The sequence below is a fragment of the Anguilla rostrata genome, chromosome 5 (genome assembly GCF_018555375.3).
Source record: "Anguilla rostrata isolate EN2019 chromosome 5, ASM1855537v3, whole genome shotgun sequence".
In the NCBI taxonomy this organism is placed as follows: Eukaryota; Metazoa; Chordata; class Actinopteri; order Anguilliformes; family Anguillidae; genus Anguilla; species Anguilla rostrata.
This window is the reverse complement of record NC_057937.1, coordinates 44,629,751-44,653,557: the sequence shown is the minus strand read 5'-3', so window position 1 is coordinate 44,653,557 and position 23,807 is coordinate 44,629,751. Positions and strand designations below refer to the sequence as shown.

Below are 23,807 nucleotides of genomic sequence, written 5' to 3'. Positions count from 1 at the left end.
CTTAGATGACATTACACTGCAATCATTTACGGAAGGAGAAAACATCAGTGCTTGTCAAGAGTACAAACATACTATAGCTGTATACAATTGTAACTTATTGTATATTTATACTATACAATATATTATGCTAGCTTCATGTCTTAAACAGATCCATAAAAATGTGACATCTTGATTCAGACATTCTATCATATGCTAGAAAGTTAAAAAGACTACTGCTACTAAAGGTTGAAAAAGTTACCATGATTCCCCAGGCCAAACTGCGTTTGTGGTTGGCTAACCCAGTTAAATAGAGGTTAAATAACCACAATGACATTTTAGGGAGCCTTGAGGTGAACAGAATTGGGAACTCCAGGGTTGAACCACTAATCACTAAAAAAGGCCTGCACCCCCTGACAGCCTCTGAGAGTGACGGACATTGAGACTCAGCAACACCAGGTTCAGCAGAGAGAGTATTGGGCAAGCTTGCTGCCTGCTCTGAGACACAATACATCTACTTAGCACAGACCACAGTCACTATGGGAACCAGGCCTTTCTGCAGTCCTATAAATCATCCTGCTTAAGACACAGGCACATATAGTGTAGAGGAGGTAGAGGTTTTCATTAGGGAGTGATCTGCAGGGGACTACACATTTGATCTAGTGTGTGATTATGGGAAGATAGAAATGATATGCTGAAAATAAAATAGTCAAAAAATGACAATGGCATTGATAAATAAAAAATCAAAACAGGACAAGTTTCTTTTGGGATGGGGGTGCAGGTGGATAGTACTCTGTAGACTGTGTCAAATCTACATATCAGTATTTCTCCACTCTTTCTTTTTTGCACCCTACTGCTACTTAAAGTCTTCCATCCTTCCAACCAACAAAAGTTGTTACCAGAAGTGTCAATGCTTTGCCTTAAAAAGTGATTCTAACATTGAAATAACTACCTAAACACACCTGCTGCCCGGTAGATTTCTTTGTCATCTGCATCTAAAATGGATAAAGGGGATATTTCTGATGAGAATAAATATATTAGATGTAATTCATCTGCATGGGGAAGGTGAAAGTCAAAGGAATATAAGTGAAAAAACAAGAGCTTCTAAAAACTGAGTCAAAAAAATTAGTGCAAGATACAGTATATGTGACAATTTATTGCATGCAATGGATAGTGCATGTGACAAAGTACTAAACATGATTACTTTCATAAACATTAATATTAATATGTCCCAAACACTATGGTGCCGCCCTCAAAATAAGGGGGGAGGGGGCTATGTATAACAAGGGATGCAATTTCTACATGGTGAAACAAAACTGTATAAAAAAATACTCTTAAAATCTGAGAGAGAGAGCACATTTCGAATTATAATGAATAACGGGAAAATCCTTTTAAAAAAGCATCTGAGAATTTCAAGATATATACACACTGGATCACTGCCAAGCCTTAAAACCTAGTCAGCACCAACATTTTGCACATTGCCAATACATTGAGTGTACAAGTATGTGTACAAGTATTTATCCACATTAATGCTTAACAATGTCAACCAATGTAACATCCTTGAGGAAGTCAAACAAACAGATCTCTCTGGCCTGATCTAATATCCTGCTTGACCATGCTCTGTTGTTCATTGCTCTATTGTTACTCTGAACAGACATTCAAACACTCACTTTATGGCCATAAAGTCATGCATTGCCAGAATAACTTAGTATCTGTGCAGTTCAACAATAACACAGGTGCCATACTTTGGTATGCCAGTTGTGTTTTGTGACCATTGCTGTCCATTTGTGTGAGTAGTAAAGGCTAACATAGAAAGCTCTGCTTATCCTTTGATGTTCAAGAAACAGAACTTTGAGCTTCCATAGTAGTTCAGGACACAATGATCATCATACAGTAGTTGGACAGATAACCTTGTAGGTGGGTCACATTACTCAACAAGACGGCAAGTACTTGAGCGCATGTGTATGTGCATACAAAGGAACAAGTCTTTAAAAGTATACAAAGTGTAAAGTGTAAAATGACCCAGTTAGCACACTGCAGATTAGGAAATAAATTGTCAAACCGGGACTTCAACACCCACAAGGACCTCTGCCTCTACAACATGAACCTGAAAGCAGCTGTGTGCCTTTGAGCACTTAGTGAAAACCTGCCTTAAATGTATTTTCACAGATAGAACATTACATTAATCTGAGATGAATGTCATTTGCCAGATTTTTCTATTTATATCTTCTTGGATTAGATTAGCAGATTACAAAGTGTTTCCCAAACCCTAGAAGTTTTGTAGCATCTGCAAATCTAACTTCTATGCTTTTAACATCCCTGTCAAAACAATTTGGGGAAATAAGGGAGAGCAGAGTTTCCAGCGTGCCTCTATTTCTATAAGTACCTCTGGATATATGCCATCAGGACCTGCTGCATTTTGAATTTGTAATTTTTTCAAGTACTCCTCCATTCCTTTATTTTAATATTTGTCAAATAAAAATTAGAAACAAATACAGATACAGTATAGGAAAATCAAACAAATTTGACATAAAAAGGCCAAAAAAAAAGCAATTAGCCAAGAGGGGAAAGACAGGTAAACATAATGGATGAGATGGCAATTGCCCTCTAATGAGGTCCTATACAACTGCATCGAATATGAGCTAATTTAAACTTTTTATAGTGAACTTTTTTTAATTTAAAAGTTTTATAGTGTAAGGTGCAGCTTATAGTGTAGTTTAAAGATGCAGTTGCCCCCAAATGTAATAAATCTCACACACACAATGCACACACACACAAAGGCTGTGCTCTATTGATTCATCCTCACTAATTACAGTAATAACTCAGATGCACTGTGCTACAGGATTCAGACCAGAAATCATGGTGTTGGGGTGGGGCGTAATAAAAAATGAACACCTTTCTATATAGAATCAGGAGATATACTATATGTTTCCTTTAAATTCCAGTTGGCTTAGTAAGTTGCTATTCAAAAGACAGCATGGGCCTCATCTTTTAGCAGGACAGAGCTGTCAAAGTGAACCCTATTGAACTAGTAACACCCTGTCCCAGCTGAAACACCACGATATAGACCATCTTCATAACAATGAAAGGGGTACGCAGCTGAAATAACATCATACGATGGGAATTCTTGCTCTTTGACAGTGAAAACAATCAGCTGAGTCTATGATGCCTGGGTCGTCGTATTTCCATGAGGTGGATTATGTGTCACTTCGCATGCCAAGTTCAATGCCCCACAGTCAGGAACAAAATGTAACAAAAACCTTCTCATACCATTAAGCAGACGGGGCCCAGTGGATTCATCCAAAAAACTACAGCTGTGATGCAATAAAAAGGTTGGTTTAAAGGTCATATCACTTACTCTGATTACAGCACTTGGAGCAGAACTAAACCATATCATACTGTAATACACAGGCAGGTAAATCTGTGAAACCTTATTAGTTAGTTAGTTAGCCACTTTGTGTGAAGTGACGCCAATGTGTCCATTCTTTTTTCCAGTTTTGCCCATGACATTGCACTGACTGTGACAAAGAGGAACAGAACACCACTGAGAGACCCCTGTTGGATAGGAAACTTTATTCACTGCACCCCGCACAGTGCTTAATGGCTGATGACAGCTGTACTAGTTCAGGTTATTTGCACAATCAATGAGTGCAGGGGGGAGGGGGTGGGGGCTAAAATTAGGGGCCTGATTACTCACTGGAACTAGTTGTGTTTTTCCAGCTTCCTCTGTGAACATCATGTTGACCAGAACAACAAGATCTTTAATAGATATTAATCTTTATTGCAGAACACAGAGAATGGTAGAAGTCCACCATTTTGCTGATAACGTGCCTACAAGAGACATGCATCCAAGATGCACAAGACAACTCACAAGACTTTCACGTTTGTGTGAAAATCGCTATTTTTTAAATTAGATTTTAACTATGTCATTTTCAGCCTCTGTGTATGACACTGGTTGAATGTAAACAGTAAAGACCTTCTGTAGCGGTCTTACACTTAACTTACACTTGAGCTTGCTGGTTTTGTTAGACATACAGGTATTTGTGAAACTAGAGGACAGATGGATTTGGCTGAATGTGGGGATACTCAAAGTACTGTAAAAATGTTAAAAAGACAGCATTCAAAAAGCAACACTCCAACAGGACTCTTTCATAGATTTTTCCCAAGCTCTATGGTACATATGGACTGCAGGAGTAGTCTTATCAGCAGGTGTCGGAAACAGAGTGATTAGTGATAAAGGCCCATGGCCTTGGAGCAGGATGTATCAGAAAAATTAGGTGTCCCAAGCTGAAGGTCAGCGAATGGAAAGTTCACATGCACAAGTCACAAAGTACCACGTAAATATAATAACAGAAATATTATATAACCACTCCAGAAGCAAGCCTTTTGTCTAAGCCACTGGACAGAAACGGGCACCACTTTCATAACTGCTGCAGCATATCCACACTCAGATCTGAGGTATGCAATTATACGCAATGTAAACACCACTGTGAAAATAGTCATTATGAAACCTGTTTTGACAGAAAATAGATTATTAAAGTAATTATCGTAAAATCTTGCATTAAGAAATTGATGTTCTTTCCAATATTATTTGAACTACAAATATTTTGTTTGTGTGTGTTCAAAGGCTGTCTGATCATAACACTAATGATTATACAAGTCACTGGCGATGCCTTTCATCCCATGAGCAACAAAGCTCAGGTTAATAGCATGGAGAATTACTGAATGCTTTTGATATGCCTAATTTTATTAGTTTGCTGTGTATTGTACACATCATGTGCTTGGTCTGATAATGAAAACTTTATGGTGCTATTTCTAAACTTGGAGCAGCTGTCTACTTTGACACCATTCTGAGAGAAATCACAGAGCCACGCAAACTTTGCTCCCCTTTTTATCTTTATGGTTTTGAGAAATCTTCCACTTACACATAGGACAGAATAATAATGTATTTAAGTCCTTTTTTGAAATATAAAATGTTAATATGTAAACGAATATCTAAACTACTTTCAGTAATTCAGTACATTGTTTGATTCATATGAAATCAGGTTCTTGAATCCAAGTCAGATTACATTTCTCCTTTGATTTAAAATACTTCCCACAACTTTACATTTCTGTATTTTCCTGTATATGGAATAACAACAGTCATTTTTCACTGGTATTGAACCAGTCAGCATGTTTTAAACCCAGTATTGCTCCAGCATCATGCCCAAACATATATTAAAGATGTGCAGCTTGATAACCCTCTCAGGCATAATTACTTTTTCACATGGGCTTACTGTGGATTAGGGACTACACAGGTACAATGTGCCCCCTGTGACTCTCAGCAACAAACAAGCCTTTCGCTGGTCACCAGAGGGAATACCACCTTCTGGTCTTAGGCCTACTTACAACCACACAAAGCCAATCGCCCAGTCGTGGAAGACCACCGCAGAGAAGAGAGAAGGTAAATTTATTAGAGGGTGTATAATCCCACAAAAATGATCCCCTAAGGTAGAAGGGCCCCCTGTTTTCAAACAGCATGATTCATAAGCTAGAAATCCTATTACATAACTGCTTTCTCTGCTGAAACTCACACTCCGAATATAGATACACACACACGCTCCCATACAAACACAAACGGATACCTGTGGAATGTCATTTCCAGTTGATGTTCCATTTCCATTGCTGTCCAGGGGCCAAACAGTAAGAGCACAGTTACACCAGAGGGTCCCGCTCATCTCTGACTGCACAGGAACATCAATATCTGTCCCAGCCTGACCCAGAACCCTCATCTGACTCAGAGTTGGCCCATCTTTATCCAGCCACTTCTCGATGGATTTTTGGGAGTACAGGGGTGGGGTAGGAGGGGATAGTGAGGTAAATTTGTTCATTTCAGTCCTCTAAATAGACTTAATGAAGAGGCAGCTGGCATCACTGAGTGCTGGAACTACCCACTGACCTTTCAGCCACAAATGTCACCATGTCACCATGCTCAATGTGAGAGGCTGAATAGGGTAAATGCAACCCGTGTGCCTTACTAAATCATCAGTTTGGGTTTTGGCATCACATGTCATTCTGTACTGCCTTGACTAAGTCTAATAGAAAACCCATTTATGTTTAACTGGAAAATAGAATCTTGCACTATTGCACTGCTGGAAAGTACATGCGTTCTTAATTCCTAATTCACGATGAGGGCCTTATTTGGTACATTTCACACAATGCAAGCACTTATAAAAATGTCAGCATCTGATATAATGAAAATGCTTAATTAACCATTTGAAGAGTCTGAAATTTTCACAGGAACACTAGATATTCATATTCATAAAATTACCATAATAACAAACAATCTTCTTCAGCAAAAGTTCTTTCATGAAAATGAGAATGGTTGCCAGGAAGAGGAAGAGTTCAAGGTCTCCAAACGACTTTGAGAGCAGTCAATAGATCTCTAAACATATACAAGAAATGCTCATTTATATCCAAAGATCTTACAACACTGCATATAAAACTAATTACAAATATACTTAAATCTTTTATTAGAAAGTCAGTAGCACTGGCAAAGAATGTGGCCCATTTAACTTTCTTCTACGGTCCATGACACATTCCAAGTCCTCGTGCGCAGGTTTATAATAACTTAGGCAGAGGCCGTGCAATCCACATACTGTAATAACTGGCTAGGGAGCACAGTCGCTGGGGTATAAAAGCACTGAGATGTGTTTTCTTTAATGAGGTCAGCTGTAGGGACGCAACAATGTTTTACGTTCACTCAGATCAAGCCACCACCTTTCCTGCCACTTTGAGCTAACTTCAAGATGCTTCTGGCTCTTGGATGCGACCTTGCATTTTCACAACCCAAGCTCGATTGATCATGCTGGTAGGTGCGGGACCAGAAATTTCCGCTCTCTTATGTTCACAGTCAAAACACTGCCACTGATTTATAAAATGGGGGAATGTGTGTCAGCAGGATGGGGAACTGCTTTCTGCACTCGTCAGGGACAGGCAGGCAGAAAAAGGATGCAAAAAGTACTGTGGCCGTCAGCCAATTACACCAGTCTTGTCCTCTAAGCACCTCTCTGTAACCAAATGAGGCACGTACCAGCCCCCCTTCTCCTAAACTCCTTTCTGCGAACAACTGAGAGCAGGCTGTACCATGAACTGAAAACTCTATGCTCTATGCAAGGCATTAAGAAGTGAGGGAGAGGGAGAGAGAGAGAGAGAGAGAGAGAGAGAGAGAGAGAGAGAGCGAGAGAGAGCGAGAGAGAGAGAGAGAGAGAGAGAGAGAGATGTTGACAGTGGTCCGCAGTCGGGCTGGAGTTGTCGTTGGTAAGTCAAGCCATACACAGAGCAATCTCCTCCCCTTCTCTCCCACTCTATATTTACTTGTCATGGGGCTGCACCACAGAAACAGATGCACTGTATGTAGCCCAACACTGCTAACTCTACTCATCTCCTGCACTTTGCTCAGGCTGCTCCACTCCCTCTAGCAGAGTATCAAGCAAGGACCTCTCTTCTGTTCAGATGAGTGGATTATTAATTCCATGATGTTGCAGCAGCCCTGGGAGGATTCCAGCCATGGTGAGCATATGTTTGTTGAATGTCTCTGCAAGTCGGTATCTGTCAAGGAGATACCCTGCTATTGCTGCAACTAATCATTTAACTTTCTGTATAAGTGATAACATCCATGTCCTGTAGTTCAACAGAGTCAAGTTGCTGAAACTTGTAGTCTTGTATTTGCATTGTAAGTCTCTCAAGATATAAATGTCTTCTAAATGGCAGTAAAGTAAAGTAAAATGAAGTAAAGTGAAGTCATCTGCAGGTAACCACTGTCTAATCTGTCTGATCTTTCTCATGAACTTGACAAACTAAGCAAAATGAAACATTAAAACACAGGTTGGCATTAGTAATTAACTTGTGATTACACTGATAAATCATAATCGCATTACCTATTTCTGCTCTGTGTTCAGCTTTGTAGAATAGCATACATATAGCAGAAACAAATAATACTAATAAAAACAGTTGGCAATATAATTACTAATCTGACAGGAGTACTGGAACTAAGTCTACGAAAAATAGACTTATGAGGAAAAAAAAGACTTTGAGAAACTGAAAGCATCAAAATGATGTATGCTAAAGCAAAACCACAAGAAGCACAGGGAATCTCTGTCAAGATCTCTAATCAAAGCTTATGTAAACCTCTCTGTAGGTTGTGTTGGGCATTCCATTGAGGTTTACCATTTCTGTCATACCGCTGAGTAACATTTATATAAGTACACAACAATGACCAGCATTAATACATGACCCTCCAATAAAGGGTTGTGGTGGTAGTTACATTTACACTGCAAGTGCCTCATACAAAAAGACTTTTTTGAATTCAACTTTTCCTGTTCAAGAGAGGGGAGAAGAAAGTAGCATTCATTTAAAAATGTATACATCAAATGAAAACTTTTTTAATAATTATTTTTCTATTATTGTACCCTTTAGAACATGCATATCACTTATTATTTATTATAAATGTATGTTTCATCATTCCAGTTTCATAAATTCATAATTCTTTATGTTCATATTATTTCAAAGATGTAAAACTAACCCTTTAATTGTAAATTATGAATACGTTTGTATACAGTTATTCTTGAATCTGAAATCTACTTTAAGTAAGGTGAAAAAATCTAGAAGATTTGGAGTAAATGGCACAGATATAGCAGGCACAATCAAAACAAATCAATGAGGCATATTCAGAATAGGAGAACAACTCCCATGCTTTCCTGGTGTTTGGTTGGTTGACACAGTCTTCTGAAAGTTCATATGCATTACACTATTGTCCAACAGTGAGCATAAAACTGATACTTGCGTATAATGCTAATGACCTGTACCTGACACTGTCTCTAGTTGTGCAACCTGCATGGCGTTATCAGACATGATCTAACCTTTATCAAGCTTGGCCTTATGACCTGCAATACAAGTAATAAACAGAATTGTTCCCACTGCAATATTAAAGCACAGGTCCACCTAAACTACATTTTCGTTGCCACAAATGTTAGTTTAATTATTAAAGATGACGCACATGCAGTTGGCATCACCTCCAAAGTGACCTCGCAACCTGATACCTTGTCTGACGTCTAGTGGCACAGACCCAGGCACCCTCTTTCCAAATGACATCAGGCATTCCTGCCGGTTACTGACTAGCAGTGCAAACAATAGGCCGTGCAACTGCAATAGGTCTTTCCATGTCAGCAGGAAGACTCAAATTCCCTCATGCCAGTAGATGCATGGAGCAAGCATTTCAAAGGCCCTGCCTATGCATAACTTTATCCCTTTGTGTGGTCACTTCATTCACCTCTCGGCCCTTCCATAAAAACATGGACAAGGGTATAGTCCACATTATGCAACCCAGATTCTGCAATATAGTTTAGTGGAGCAGGAGCCTTGTGCTGATAAAAATTTCATCTTGATGCCAAATGAGTACAAAATTTTAAAATGAGATTAATTGTGGGTAGCAAAATTCAAGAGCAAATTACTGGCATAATTCAAAAAGACATTAAAAAAAAAAACTTATTAAAAACCTGGAGTCTTTAGCATGTAAATCCGGCTCTGATTTTGAAATTCATTCCTAGCAGAATATAGCAAGGGCACACCTTAGTCCGTCTCTTCGGCAGCACATCCATCCGACAGTGCCTCCTCTCCTGTCTCGCTCTGTCGCATGCTGATTGCACTCCTCCCCCAGTGGTAATGAGGCAGCGCTTGCACTGCATTCTGCAGGCGCATGGGCTCTCACACGGTCTGCCTGCGCTGGCACTCCTGCGGAGCTGCAAGGCTTTCATATTCATGCGGCATCAGCCTCTCCGCAGTTCATTCATCAGCCGCAGGACGAGCAGAGAATCCCGATCCTCCGCTGCTGCAGCCTTTACCTCACTGTCCATTCTGCACACACTTCTGTTAACAAGAGGCACAGGTTCTGCTTTGAAGGAAGAGGCTCATTCTATCCCACATCGCATAAAGCAAATGGCTGCTTTGCCTCTAATATTCTCTTCACTGTCTACCTAAAAAGGAGCGGGAAAGGATCTAGCTTCACCTCATACCATAACAGATGGATGCTCTTTTGGAAATTACATAAAATGCTGGCAGCCTGGCAATGAGCAAAATGAATATCTATAAATCTGGATGGCAGATGGGCAATCGTCACAGCTAGCTTGTCACTGGGGATATTTCTCAATAAACTGAATACAAATCTGAAAATAGCATTGCTGTGACCTCTGAACATGAAATATTTGTTGCTTCCTAAAAGCAACAACAACTGAGTGGCATTTGAAACAGGACTAAATGAAAGGATCGTGAACACATTCTGCTCAGGCGAACTGAAGATGATGGGCATGAAGATTTAGTTTAAAAACTAAAAATAAATCTTCTGGTTCTAAATTTTGTGATGGATCTATTGTACATGGTAAGACATTCCCATGTAGCTATCTTTGATTTCCATTAATATTTTAAATCTGATAATACTTTACTGTTGCTATAGAAGCTGTGAATGGAGTCATACAGTAACCTACCTCATTCTGATTTTGAGGGACAGCATAAACACCGCTGTTCAGAAAATGTATATTTTAGGTCCTCTTGGCACTTTCAAAGCATTGTTAACAAATTAAGAAAAACAAGAAGCTAAAATGAATCGAGCAACATACAAGTAATATTTGCAAGACCTGAATAAATCTCAAGTTCTTGTATTCGGCAAGAGTGTGTAAGTAAAATAGATTTCAAATGCACTGTTTTTCAGTCAGAGTGCATGTACTGAGTGCATAAGTTATAAACGCAGCATTTTCTCTGCAGCATCCATAAGACATTACATAACCACACAGCAGTCTGTGGTGTATGTGGGTAGGCAACATCAGCACTATTATCATCCCCATTATACCTGCATTTATTACCGTTCAGAGATTTTGTTTACCAGATCAGGTCAAAATATGGATTATGATTAGTATGCATGTTTCTGTTCGCAGTCATTAACTGTTCATCATCACTGTTAGCCAACATTTAGTTTACTACAGACTGTTTTACTTAGAACAACAAATTATATTAGGCTAATTCAAGTGTAGTCAGCTTATTTGATCATTATTATTGTTGTTGTTGTTATTAGTAGGCTATATGTGTTGTTATTAATATTAATTAATTAATTTCCTGGCCCAGGTGTGATATTCAGCCCTATTCTAGCGGAAATTCTACACTACTGAACAAACTAATATGTTCAGTGTTAAATCAACCCTGAAATGGTAGATTTTACTTTTACGGCATATTGGGCCTCTCCAGTAAAGCACCACAGAGAAGTGTGATGCAGCCTGTGCAGTTTATTTTATTTTATTTATTTATTTGGATGAAGGGTAGGCTACCGGTAGTCTCCTTTAAGCCTTCTATGGGAATGTTCTGTTGTACTGTCCTTATCAGGCGAATTATGTCAGTGATAACTAGAAACCTATGTAAAAAGGTGCTGTGCTGTATTTAATAGCCGTGGTAGAGATGCAGGCCTATGCGTCACATCGATTTTAAATTTACCGCCGGAATTTTCAATGCTGGGCACCCCCCGATTTCACTGACGCGGATCCTGCTTAGGCTTACTTGTCTGAATGGCGATTGCAGCAGACTCGACCGGCAGGGGAGCGGAGCGCAGACCAAGCTAATTACGGCTTGAAAAAATCCAAATGAAACAAATGTGGAACGTGAGTGATATGATTATTGATTCACAACATGTATAAATTAATAGGATTTTTAATGTATCTGTCATATTTTGGCTTTGTTCTTTGTATTTTGTCGGTGCTTGCTGCCGTTTTCTTTGTGTTGTAGCTAGCTATATGGCTCACAATCGCTAACTGTGCTGTAGGTAGCTAGCTGTAGTTAGGCCGGTAGTGGAGGAAACAACAACGGACCCTTTTGTTTCTTTTACGGGATCACAATGTGTACAAAGAAGGTGAAAGTCTAAATGTTAGATTCTAATTGTAAATGACTAACGATAGCTACATACACATCATCTTTGGTATGTTGGTCAAACGGTAGCTACGTAGATATAACATTACAATTGGTTAGCAATAGCTATTTTATTACCTTAGCTACGGACATCTTTAGCAATTTAGCCTCGTGATCGAACCTCCGCGTTACCTTTTAGCTAGTCTTGACTGAACCACACTTGCTTTGTGAGAACGCGGTGATGTTCTTTGTCTAGTTTTTATAGACGAATTAGTTCTTGTGGGGTCATTATTACTGTACCTAACTAGATAGCGGGATACATCGTAACAGTTAGTTACATCTATGAATTGAATTAGTTACAGGATAGCTTTGATATTAACTTTGTAGCTAGCTAATTACTGATAGCCTCTCTCCCCGTGCGATTGTTCAGAATTTAATCTTAGCTAGGTATGGTGGCTACCTAACGTTGGGTTCGTAAGAAAACCACTATCTGAAAGTTGATATATATATTAGGGAATTAAATTTAGACGATCCGTCAGTGACTGGTCTAATGCAGCCTATCATAAAATTATGGTCTATTTATATTGCTTGGTAGCTGCTGATTATTGTAACGTTAGACCTAAGCCTATGATTTCCTTTACCGTCAACAAAGACAAAGTACGGTTAGCTAGCTAGCAAATTTGTCTGAAATGTTCGCAAGGTAAGATTGACTAGGGGGGGCTGGGTAATAATTGTCTGGCAAGTAGCTATAAATTAATTAGCCAAGCTCTTTCTCCTGTTATTAACTGGCTAGTTGTTGGCTAGCTTCCTTGCCCCTGTCGTTACTAGCTGGCTAGAGCAGCTGAGGGAATTCTTCCGCCCCTCAAAAACTGCAACGTGGCTGTCCGCGACTTAGTAAGCTATCTAGCTAGCTTTTTAGCCTCTTTGAAGCGGTTATCACATATTTGAAACGTCGGAATGGTGTGAGAATGAAGTATACTGTGTACATTACAGCCAATTTGTGGCATACAGACTGCACCACGGCGCAAAACCGTGGTTTCGTCTGGCAGGGTAGCAACGAATGTGAATCTGAATAGAACCCTCAGCGTGGGGGAGGGGCGAGCGACCTACCGTGAGATTCCGTTCCATGACATCAAACCGTGTGTTTTCCCCAAGAAGGAACTTCCCCCTAATCACAATCCTCTGATTTTAATTCCGTTTAGTGAGCTACATATATATCTGAAGCGTTTCGAGAGAACGAACAGCTAATTAGCTAAGTGCGGTGTTAAAAGAAAACCTTTGATTTGAAATGCAGTACCGACTTTAGACTAGTATTATTCAGCTGCAAATCAACTGTTTTGATTATTTTTGAATTCTGCGTCTCGAGTCAAGTGCATTCTTGCGTGTACGTGCTGTCGGCCTTCACTGATTAAATCTCAGAATATTTTCTGACTGTGTGCATATGCAAATAATATATGTATCTTTTTGCATTTCGGTAAATGTATGCCCTAATGTACATAAATATAGAGATCGTTTGTCATTTTTTGCGAGGTGGGGGCAGTAAGGTTTCAGACCAAATTTCATCAGTCCTCGTTAAAGCAACTGCTCTACTCTGTTTGATCCCAAACTGGGTCAGAGTGTTTACCCAAACATACACTACAGCACACAGCCTTTGGCTCCAAGTGACAAGTAGATTGTACACCTTTTTTGTTGTTATTGTTGTTGATAACCGTGACAACATGCTTTGTGTGGTGTGTGTGTGTGTGTTAAACTCAAGTAGAACAGTGAGACACTGAGTGGCCATGTTCAGGTTTCTGATCTCTTCTTATTTTTTTTTCCAGGTTACCCTCACGTAAAATGGAGGATAGCTTTGATTGTGACTGTGGTGAGCTTGAGCCACCTGATCATTGAGGAGAAGGACACTGTGTAAGGTCAGCCAAAAGACTAGATATTCCGTCAGACTGTCTACAAGAGGGAAAAAGTTTTTTTGTTTTAAAGTGCTGATTGGCACAGTAGAATGGAGTTGCTCAGGACCAGTCATACACTGAATGTATCTTCACTGTGAGGATGGTATTATATTATTTTATTGTTTTTCTTTAGCTCAGAGCTTTTATTTCTCCTCAAACATCATTCCAGTATTGTTTCAATCCTTAATATTAAAAAATAATTATTATAACATTTGAAACAGAATCAAAGAAGAAAACCTGTGTAAACTGTGTGAACAATGAGAAAAAACTTTGGCCTCATATCAAATAGTTCTTCTTGGGAAGAGTGTGAGGGCTAGACAGGGGGGAGGGGGTCACTGTAGGCCTCTATAACTGGCTCCTGTTGGGTGATCATCAGAAGAGGAGGGGACCTTCATTGAGATTTTCAGATATTGTTTAGAAAATAAAAAGTAAAGCTTTGGTCTAGTCAGATTCAGTTGCATAGAAATTACATCTCAAACAAGAGGAAGAAAAAACTGCTCTGCCAAGGAAAATGGCAGAGAAGTTTGAGAGCCTCATGAACATTCATGGCTTTGATCTGGGCCCTCGTTACATGGACCTGAAGCCTCTAGGCTACGGTGGCAATGGCCTGGTCTTCTCTGCAGTGGACAACGACTGTGACAAGAGGGTTGCGGTGAAGAAGATCATCCTAACCGACCCCCAGAGCGTGAAGCACGCCCTGCGGGAGATCAAGATCATTCGGCGCCTGGACCATGATAACATCGTGAAGGTGTTCGAGACCCTGGGTCCCAGTGGTAGGCAGCTGGCAGAGGACATTAGCTCGCTGACAGAGGTCAACTCGGTCTACATCGTACAGGAGTACATGGAGACTGACCTATGCAAGCTGCTTGAGCAGGGCCCCCTCTCGGAGGGTCATGCCCGGCTCTTCATGTACCAGCTGCTCCGCGGCCTCAAGTATATCCATTCGGCCAACGTTCTTCACAGAGACCTCAAGCCAGCCAACCTCTTCGTCAACACTGAGGATTTGGTGCTGAAGATTGGAGACTTCGGCCTGGCGCGTATCATGGACCCCCATTATTCACATAAGGTAGGCTCAAGGATACTCTAGAAATAGTAACCTAGATCTTTGGTTCTTGTGAACAAAATTGATATTTCCTTATTAAGCTTGTGTTGTGGACTGATAGTTCTGTGACAGCTATTAGAGGAAGCACTTAATTTTTTTTTTTTTTTTTACTTTTTTTGCTTGCTTGCTTGCTTTTGTTTTTGATGTTAACATTTTTGTATAAATTGATCATCACTTGGCAGTGGAGATGTATATAGACTGTCCTGTGTCTTTAAAAAGGGCCCTCCTGACTGCCATTTTTCAGTTTAGATTTTCCTTTGCAAATATGTTCAAGGGACGGAGATAGCAGTGGTGCCTTTAAAACAGAGTTAGCATAGCCGTATTCACTCCACATACCCATGGCTTGTTGTCTGTGAAGCCCAGCTTTGGAGAAGTCGTGCTTACACGTGCCTTAGATTAGTCATTGCCTTGTGTCCTCTGAGCTCATGCCTCTCTTGTCTGCTGAAGTTTTTCCATAACGGCCATAAATGCAATAAAACTCTGCCAGAGTGCTTTAAGCTGCCAGAGATGTAAACCATTGATCTTCCTGTTAAATATTACTGGTCTGAGAGCTTGGATTTAAGGACTTGTATTAATTAAAGATAATGTGAGTGCTGGTGCACATTCAGTTGTTGAGAAACTTGCACCAAAGTTATGTAGAAAACCCCCAGTGAGTATGACCCAATTTCACTTGTGTACAGCAAGCACATTTCCATAAACCTCCCTTCATTTCTAATGCTGTAGACCTACATTTCATGTGTGGATTTCAGTTTATCTGTTGTGTGCTGATCAGGTGAAAGTAATACCTCTGCCTGCTTATCTTGCAGCATCTCTTTACGGGCATTCAGATCTGCTTGCGGTTGCTCAGAAATGGCTCCAGCCACAGGTCTTGTTAAAGGTCAAGAGTAGAGCAAGTTTTCATGTGAGAAACCGTGCTGCTTTTTCCCACAGCAGAAATGCCCCCGCGTTGGAGTCAGAACTCTGACCGGAGGCTCAGTCCGCGAGTGCTGGGGCGTGGGGTGGGAACAGTAATTGCCCTATTCGCCCAGACAGGCACCTCTTTGTACCAGCCCGTCTCCACCCTTCCCTGCTGTGCTAAGCAGGGAGGCTTTTTTTATAGTATTTTCTATACAATTCTACAATTCTTTCATTTTTGTTATCAATTGGGGAAGATATCCCTCATCCCTCTTTGGCACCAGAGTTTCGTTCATATGAGCACCCATACTTGCAGCCATGGACGTCATTCTCATTCTGCTTTACCGTATCTCGTTGGCTCCTCTTCAAGTAGTCATATATTGTGCTGGAGAACACCCATTGAGTTAAGGGGGAAATGCTAACTTGCAAGTCCAGACATTAGCCAAACTTGCAGACTGTTGGAAATACTTCCTGAACATTTCCTTGTCGACTGCCACCCTTTTACCGTGGGAACAGATTTTGAGCCGGAATGGTGCGGTGCCAAATTCTCACCAATGGAAATTTCCATGATAATGAGGGTTTCGGTTTAAGAAAAGGAACGGTGCTGTAATTTTTGGGGAGGTGCCACAGTAAGCCTGTGCTGAAACCGAGAACGAGAGTCACGCAATTGACTCATCCAGTGCTTGGCTGCGCATCAACCTTAGAATGTGTGGAATCCACGTGCTGTGGTGGTGTGGTGCTAGGAACCCACACCCCCCCTCCCCTTTTTTTTTTTCCACTCTGCACAATTTCCTGCCATTGTTGGAGCAGAACGTAGAAACAGCTTAGTTTTTTTCCCACCATTCCCTTTGATCTACTGGAATAGGAAGCATTACATGTGACTAAAAGGCTGAATTAAACAAATTGGCTCTGTCTCATAGAATAGAGTTAAATGCAACCGGTTTGATAAAGCTGGAGGATAAATGAGGGAGAGGGGCAAGGCGACCATTGATGGTATAGGGGCAGAGAATGGTTTGTCGGTTTTACCATTTTATTTTAGTTTAAGACCATTTCTACTAGGGCTAGACCTTGCCATAAGGCTTTGCATAGAAGACAGCATAGCCCCACCTCTGAACTCACACGGCCCCTTAGCAAATGTTGCTGAAATTTTTCCGTACTGAGGAGTGAAAATAGCGTGCGCACACAGACATAAACACCCTTCGCATATGTGTGCAACATGCGTGAGATGTGTAGCCGTGTCTCCGTGCGGTCTCTTCCCATAGTGTGCCGGAGCTAAAAGTAGAATGGAGCACTGGTTTGAAATTCAAATTGAAGTGTTTATTTCGGGGCTGGTTTTTTTTCCCCCTCCCTCCTTCCTTACAAAGGGAAGCGCCTGAGGCAAGGTTGATATTACGTTGGATCAACAAGTTTTATTTTTAACTTTAATCCAGAGCCAAGCCTGTAACCGGTGGAGTGTGCCATTTGCATCTGAATTAAAGCTTATTTTGTTGCAGCATGTTCTTTGATTGTCTTGAAACCATTCCAGTAAGTTAGAGATCAGCATATGTGTAGTTCTTTGTTTTTTTTTTGGGTTTTTTTTTTTTTTTTTAAGCATTGCTGCATATTTTATTGGATTGGTGTCCTCAAGATAGAGTCACAGGAATGGGTGGCGGCATGATTTCCTTGAAGTTCATTTTGACTCTGCAGTGAGTCAGTTTGTCGCAAATAGTATTTTTCTTGTCTGCGATTGTGTAAGGAAAGGGCTTGGTCAGATAGTCATTGACCTTCTGCAGTGGAACAGTGTGTTTCAGCTGGGGTGCAGTCCCTTAGTTCCCACTGATACTCAAACTGGAGGGGAGTGTAGATTCAAGACATAATGTTCATGTAATGTCCTTTGCTCTGGAGTGAACCAAGAACTGTGTGTACCCTTTGCACTGTGATGGAGATACACCCAATATAAATAACACATGCTGCACTAATTTATTATATATGTAAAAAATATTGACCTATGTTTGGGGGGGGGGGGTACAGACCGTTGAAGTATAAAAAAGGAAAATGTGTCTTTGAAGAGTTTAAACCTGTTGAGAAGGTTTTTTTTTTTTTTTTTTTACAGTTTGTTTGTATCAAACTTTATTTATGCCACCCATCTTAGTCTTCAGGGCCAATCCATATTTAGGCTACATTGGTTACAGAAAGCTAAGATCAACGCACTGAAATGAGTGCATTGATCTTAACATTGTACAATTTTGTAAATTGTACCAAATTTAGGATCAATGCACTGTTTTTTCAGTATTTGTTATGTAATGGCCAGGTCATTTGTTGTAAAATGACAAAAATGCTTGTGGTGTTATAGTTAGCCTAATTAAAGATTGTTATGAGGCTATCATGAGGAAAATGGAATTTAACTAGTAGCTACTTCTGGTGACGCATGGATGCTGTTTGCTGAAATTTAGGCATTGGTTCAGGGTTTAAATGTTTGAAGGTGCTTGGTTTTCTAGTCCCCACTATCATCAGGCCACCTGAATTGATGTACACTCTTAGATAAATACTTTTGACCAGCACGTTGTTGCTGACGGTAACCAAAGACAGATTTGTGTCAGTGATCCTTCTGCTGCCACTGTGCGTTAGGCACGGGATGGATTACACTGGTCTCTGGGGCAACCGTGGGAGCCTCTGACAAAGGCTGCACGTGTCTCGTCGGATTTTCACCAGCCGCGGCTCTGTATGATTACAGCGGCGCCAGAGGGAAAAGCTTGTGGGCGGGGACAATCGGCCTACTCTCGCATCGCCATAAGCATCGGTGCACTTTTGTCATCACACTGAGCAGACAGATGTCTAGCCTCATGGCTTTGTTCCTCCAGAGGGTTGTTGTCCATCAGAACCAGAATGGCGTATACGGCGACTTTTGTTTGTAAAGCGGCTGAATGACTATGTTCTCTCCCTCCCTTTCAGGGCCATCTCTCAGAAGGTCTAGTCACCAAGTGGTACAGATCTCCACGACTTCTGTTGTCCCCCAATAACTACACCAAAGCCATTGACATGTGGGCCGCTGGCTGTATCTTTGCTGAGATGCTCACAGGGAAAACTCTATTTGCAGGTCAGTTTTCACTCGCTCTTGCACTCCTGTCCAGAAACTCTGCTGTTACACATTGCACAACTGTAAAAAGAATGAGCGTGTGTATCCATGCACAGTAGAATGTAGAGGGGAAGACTGTCCAAAGTCCACACCCTCCTTCGCGCATGATTTTGAGTCCTATAAATAAGCAAGGCAATCTAGAGCACCTGCCCTTGCGCTGATACAGTGCGCCATATTGATGGTGGGTGGCTTTTTAACATGATTACATGCTTTATGGGGGTAACCAGGCGCCCATGAGCTGGAGCAGATGCAGCTGATACTGGAGTCCATCCCCGTGATCCACGAGGAAGACCGGCAGGAGCTGGAGAGTGTCATTCCCGTCTTCATCAAGAATGACATGTCCGAGCCACAGACCCCTCTGGCCAAGCTGTTGCCAGGGGTCAGCGCAGAAGGTTAGCATCGCCTGGCATGCAATTCGGCACCCTCACACCCTGGCAAGAGATACTTAACAGCCTAGAGCCTGAGATGAGTAACAGCTCAGAGCCCACAGAGGAAGTATTCAAGCTGCAAGCCTGGATATATATTGCATAAATTGTTCTGTGTCCACTAAGTGGGTTAAAATGAGCTTGTGATACAGATGGCCTTTCTTAATGGCTATGTGTGTTCACTGAAACAATTTTGTCTGTACTCAAAATACTTTTGTCCTTTCCCTCTTGTTAGCACTTGATTTCCTGGAGAAAATCTTGACGTTCAACCCGATGGACCGTCTGACTGCGGAAGAAGCCTTAGCCCACCCATACATGAGTGACTACTCCTTCCCCCTGGATGAACCCATCTCCAGCCACCCATTCCACATTGAAGATGAGGTGGATGACATTCTGCTGATGGATGAGAGCCACAGCCATGTCTACAACTGGGACAGGTATGTGCCAGCATTTTCAGTGGCCATCTACAATGAGTTTCCTGGTGTTCTCTAGGTCTGATGATTCTTGATACAATTCTGACGTGTTTTTGTCCGCCAACATTTCAGGTATCACGACAGCCAGTTTTCAGACCAGGACTGGCACCTCCACAGCACCCACGAAGCGGATGAGGTCCAACGAGACCCCCGAGCTATCTCCGATGTGACTGATGAGGAGGAGGTTCAAGTGGACCCTCGCAAGTACTTGGACGGGGACCGAGAGAAGTTCTTGGATGACCCGACGTTTGACTCCCTCTTCCCCTCCGAGCTCTCCTGGCAGCATGATGACCACCACGAGAACAAATACTGTGACCTGGAGTGCGGCCACACCTGCAACTACAAGGCCGTTTCTGCCTCGTACCTGGACAATCTGGTCTGGCGTGACAGTGAGGTCAACCACTACTATGAGCCCAAGCTCATCATTGACCTGTCCAACTGGAAGGAGCAGAGCAAAGAGAAGGCGGACAAGAAAGGAAAGTCCAAATGCGAGAAGAACGGCCTAGTCAAGGCCCAGATTGCCCTTCAGGAGGCTTCCCAAAACCTGACAGAGAAGGACAAAGAGCAGGAGAAGCACCAGGGCTTTGACTTCGATTCCTTCATTGCTGGAACCATCAAGCTCAGTCTGCAGCCAGAGCCTTGCGAGGTGGGTCTCCTGAACGAGCTGAACAGCTCCGTCTCCCAGCTGGAAACCAAGAGCTCCATGTCAAAGTCTGTGAGCCAGGAGAAGGAGGAGAAGTGCATGGTGAACCTGGCTCAGCTGGAGGGCCGGGCACCCAACCCCTGGGAGAGCTTCGGCAACGAGGCAGTCCCAGGTGAAGAGAGCTCCCTTATTGACGAGGTATGCTGGGACGTGAGGAAGGATGAGCAGCTGCAGAAGGAGTCCACCTACACCAGTTACTTGGACAGGCTGTTCAGTAAGAGAGAAGAGGTGCTGGAGCCAGAGGCAGTAAATGACATAGAAGATGGCTTCCTGGGCAGAAATGGAGAGATTGTGCTCAGTATGCAGTTAGAGTCCCTGGCCCTGCCTGGTTTTGAGGGTTCTGCAGAGCTGCCTCTGAAATCCATACAGGCCACGTTAACGCCCTCAGCCGTCAAATGTTCCCCCCAAATTGCCCACAAAACATACAGCAGCATTTTAAAACATCTAAATTAAATCAACAACGCAAGATTTTTTTATATAGTAGTATTGATATTATTTTACTTGAATTTTTTTGTTTAATCTTATGGTTACTTTTAAGAACTTTTTTTAATCTATAAAAGGGTGAGTTCATAAATGATTTGGGTAACTAGATGTGCAGCCTCATTTGACCTACATAAGTTTATGAACACACCCTGATTGAAAACTGTCATGTCATTTGCACACAGTGTACTGTAGATGAACAAATATTGGGAAAGAAACAGGAATGAGGAATGGTTTATGAAGGAGAGGAACATAGGGCAGGTAGAGAGAAATGGTGAGGAAAATGCACTAAAAGGAAATGGGAAAAATTGTCACCGACACCGGTAGACTGGGGCAGAGAGAAACAAGCAGCTGTTTTTTTTTTTTTTTTTTTTTTTGAATGGAAGCTTTTTATTACATTTGAAGTTTTTTTTTTTTTTTTTTCTCTCTTTCAACATCTGAAGTCTACCATAGTGTGTTTTCCCAGAAAGACATCCTTAAAATCTGTTCATACTGTAATACTTCTTTGACACATGATGCCAGCAGCAACCATTAAATGTAGAATTAAAAAAGTGTTATCTACCTCAAGGTAACAGCCGTAAGTGAGACTTGGAGCCATGCTAGTGCTTTACAGACACCTTCAACCTGATACCATTCACAATGCAGTGACTTGTTTTCATTTGTTTAATTTTGCATTCGCCATAGTGAAGTGTTAAAATCATCATCATTATTTATTTTTTAGCGAATATGAGGTATTTATTTCAAAATGTGTAATTTCAATGTGACTGTTCATAAACAGGCCTTTGATTTCCACTCTTGTTTTGGCACTATCATACAAACATTAACTTTCAATGGTAGAACGTTAATCGTTCACTTGTTCAGGCTTTCTAATTTCCATTATTTTTTGCTCAAAAAATGGCTGTGGTTTTTTTATTTTATTTTAAAGGCGTTTTATTTCTTAATGTGACAAGTTCTTTATGGAAATGAAAGTGCGCCTAAAAGTCTTAAGTCTTTTTTAATATAAAATGTACTGTTAGAATCGTGTGCATGGAAGAAACAAATGGATGGTACAATAAAACTAGAAGTTAAAGGTGAAGTCTATTGTACGTCATTAAGTTTAATTGTATGTTTTTATTACAGTTTATATCTACCTTTTTCAAAAAAGCATGATAAAATTAGGTTGAAGTGTAGCATGTAGACCATTTATGGAAATTTGTTTTTCCTTTAAATACTGGTACTTTATTTACTTTATCATTGGTTCCCCTGTATTAAAATATCAAATAAAAATGGCCAGCAAATATACCAAGCTGTGGGGTTTTGTTGCTTCAAGTTTATGGTCTCTGCTGTAATTTTTTGAAGTTACCATAATTGCAAGTCTTAAGTCTTTGTGACATAGCTCTCGCATGTTTCTCTGTGACTTTCCAGTAGATCCTATGTACTGGGAGAACCAGCAAAATACTTATCCCAAAAACACTCTGTGACGTAGGTTAGTGCCTATGTGAATATATCTACCCTTAAATGGTACCTCTGGGAGGAGATTTACAGCATACAAGTTGTTCCTGCTCGAGTCCCACGATAAAGACCTTTCTACACTGGTCAGTGCAGTTTGTTTTCACTACAGTACAATGCCTGTGCCTGCAGCCAGAACATGAGCTCCCATTTGTCTAGGTATGGTTACACCCTCACCCAAGCAATGCATTCAGCTCTGCCTGTATACACCCAGGAGTGTCGTATTGCATGAATGTGATCCTTTTGCCTAAACACACCACATTCCATAAACCTGGTCACTGTGAATGAAATGAGCCCACTAACATTGTATCAGTCACAGTTCACAGTCAAACACTGAAAGTGCCAAAATGCCCAGCTCTTCATGCTTACTGTACAAAAATGCCTTAAAGCCTTGGTGTCTTTAATGAGAGAACCCAAAGAAGAGTTCAGTAAACACAAGGTCCTGCAGGTTTGTCCTGTTTAGCCTGCGGCTATTGTTGCTGTCAGCCAGTTTATTTCTGGTTTTATTGTTTTAATCATGCACCATGGTCTTTGCATTGGACATTGTCATAAATGTGGCCTGATGTCTAAAATTCATCTCCAGGGTTTGAAATTACATTCTTCAGTCAATCAGGTGAAATGAGAAGGGACCAGTGAATGGGGAAGGGAGTAGTATGGCTGTGTTGGTGCCCCTCTGTAACAGTGATGTGCAAAATACCTGAACACATGCCAGCATAACCACAAGGCCAGAAAGCAAACAATCCAATCAGCCCTGCAAATCTGCAAACCCCTGGCTGAAAGAGGATAGCCCTGAGAGAGACACATGCTGGCCACATTACCAGCTACACCAAGTGCTGACACTGCATGACAAGACAAGGAGATAGACAGAAGGTACAAAGAGGTACAAGAGATAGACAAGGTACAAAGAGTTTCAGGAAGGGAGACAATTACTATGTAAATGGTGTGGAATCAGGAGAGCTTGGTTTGTGACATTTTCAGTTCTTGTTTTCTCTTTGTGAGCACTAGTTGGGTTTTATTCCAAGCTTGGTGAAGTGTTAAGTGTATGAAAACTGCCACATCCAGATATAAAGAGGACTTTTAGACTGCAGAAGCCTCTTATTAGGCATTTAATAGGAAAACTGCCACAGCCACAAGACTGGCAGTATAAGGATAGCACTGTCTGGTTGCAGATAGGTCTGGCTATGCGAGACTCTGGTATAGGGGAAAAAAACGCTCTGGCTTGTTTGTATTTCTTTAAACCAATCACAATCGTCTTGGGTGGCGCTAAGCCCAGGATGCAG

General features: G+C 41.2%; 1 protein-coding gene and 1 long non-coding RNA gene across 3 annotated transcripts; one reads left to right on the top strand and one right to left on the bottom strand.

Annotated features, from left to right (window-relative positions):
• The first annotated feature begins 7,350 nt into the window (after window positions 1-7,350).
• LOC135255372 (mitogen-activated protein kinase 6-like) lies at window positions 7,351-22,320 on the top strand. 2 transcript variants are annotated; one of them, XM_064336460.1, is made up of 6 exons: window positions 7,351-7,527; window positions 13,722-14,913; window positions 18,775-18,919; window positions 19,186-19,350; window positions 19,619-19,820; window positions 19,929-22,320. In XM_064336460.1, the coding sequence occupies exons 2-6, from the start codon at window positions 14,359-14,361 to the stop codon at window positions 21,010-21,012; spliced, it is 2,151 nt and encodes a 716-aa protein (XP_064192530.1). In that variant the 5' UTR covers window positions 7,351-7,527; window positions 13,722-14,358; the 3' UTR covers window positions 21,013-22,320. The 2 variants fall into 2 exon arrangements, with proteins under 2 accessions (XP_064192530.1, XP_064192529.1); XM_064336459.1 differs by lacking the exon at window positions 7,351-7,527 and adding an exon at window positions 11,500-11,657.
• Window positions 8,380-12,893, bottom strand: LOC135255373 (uncharacterized). Its single transcript, XR_010330162.1, has 2 exons — window positions 12,040-12,893; window positions 8,380-9,882 (listed from the first exon to the last, which is right to left on the bottom strand). It is a non-coding gene; the product is annotated as an uncharacterized LOC135255373 (long non-coding RNA).
• Window positions 22,321-23,807: the final 1,487 nt, after the last annotated feature.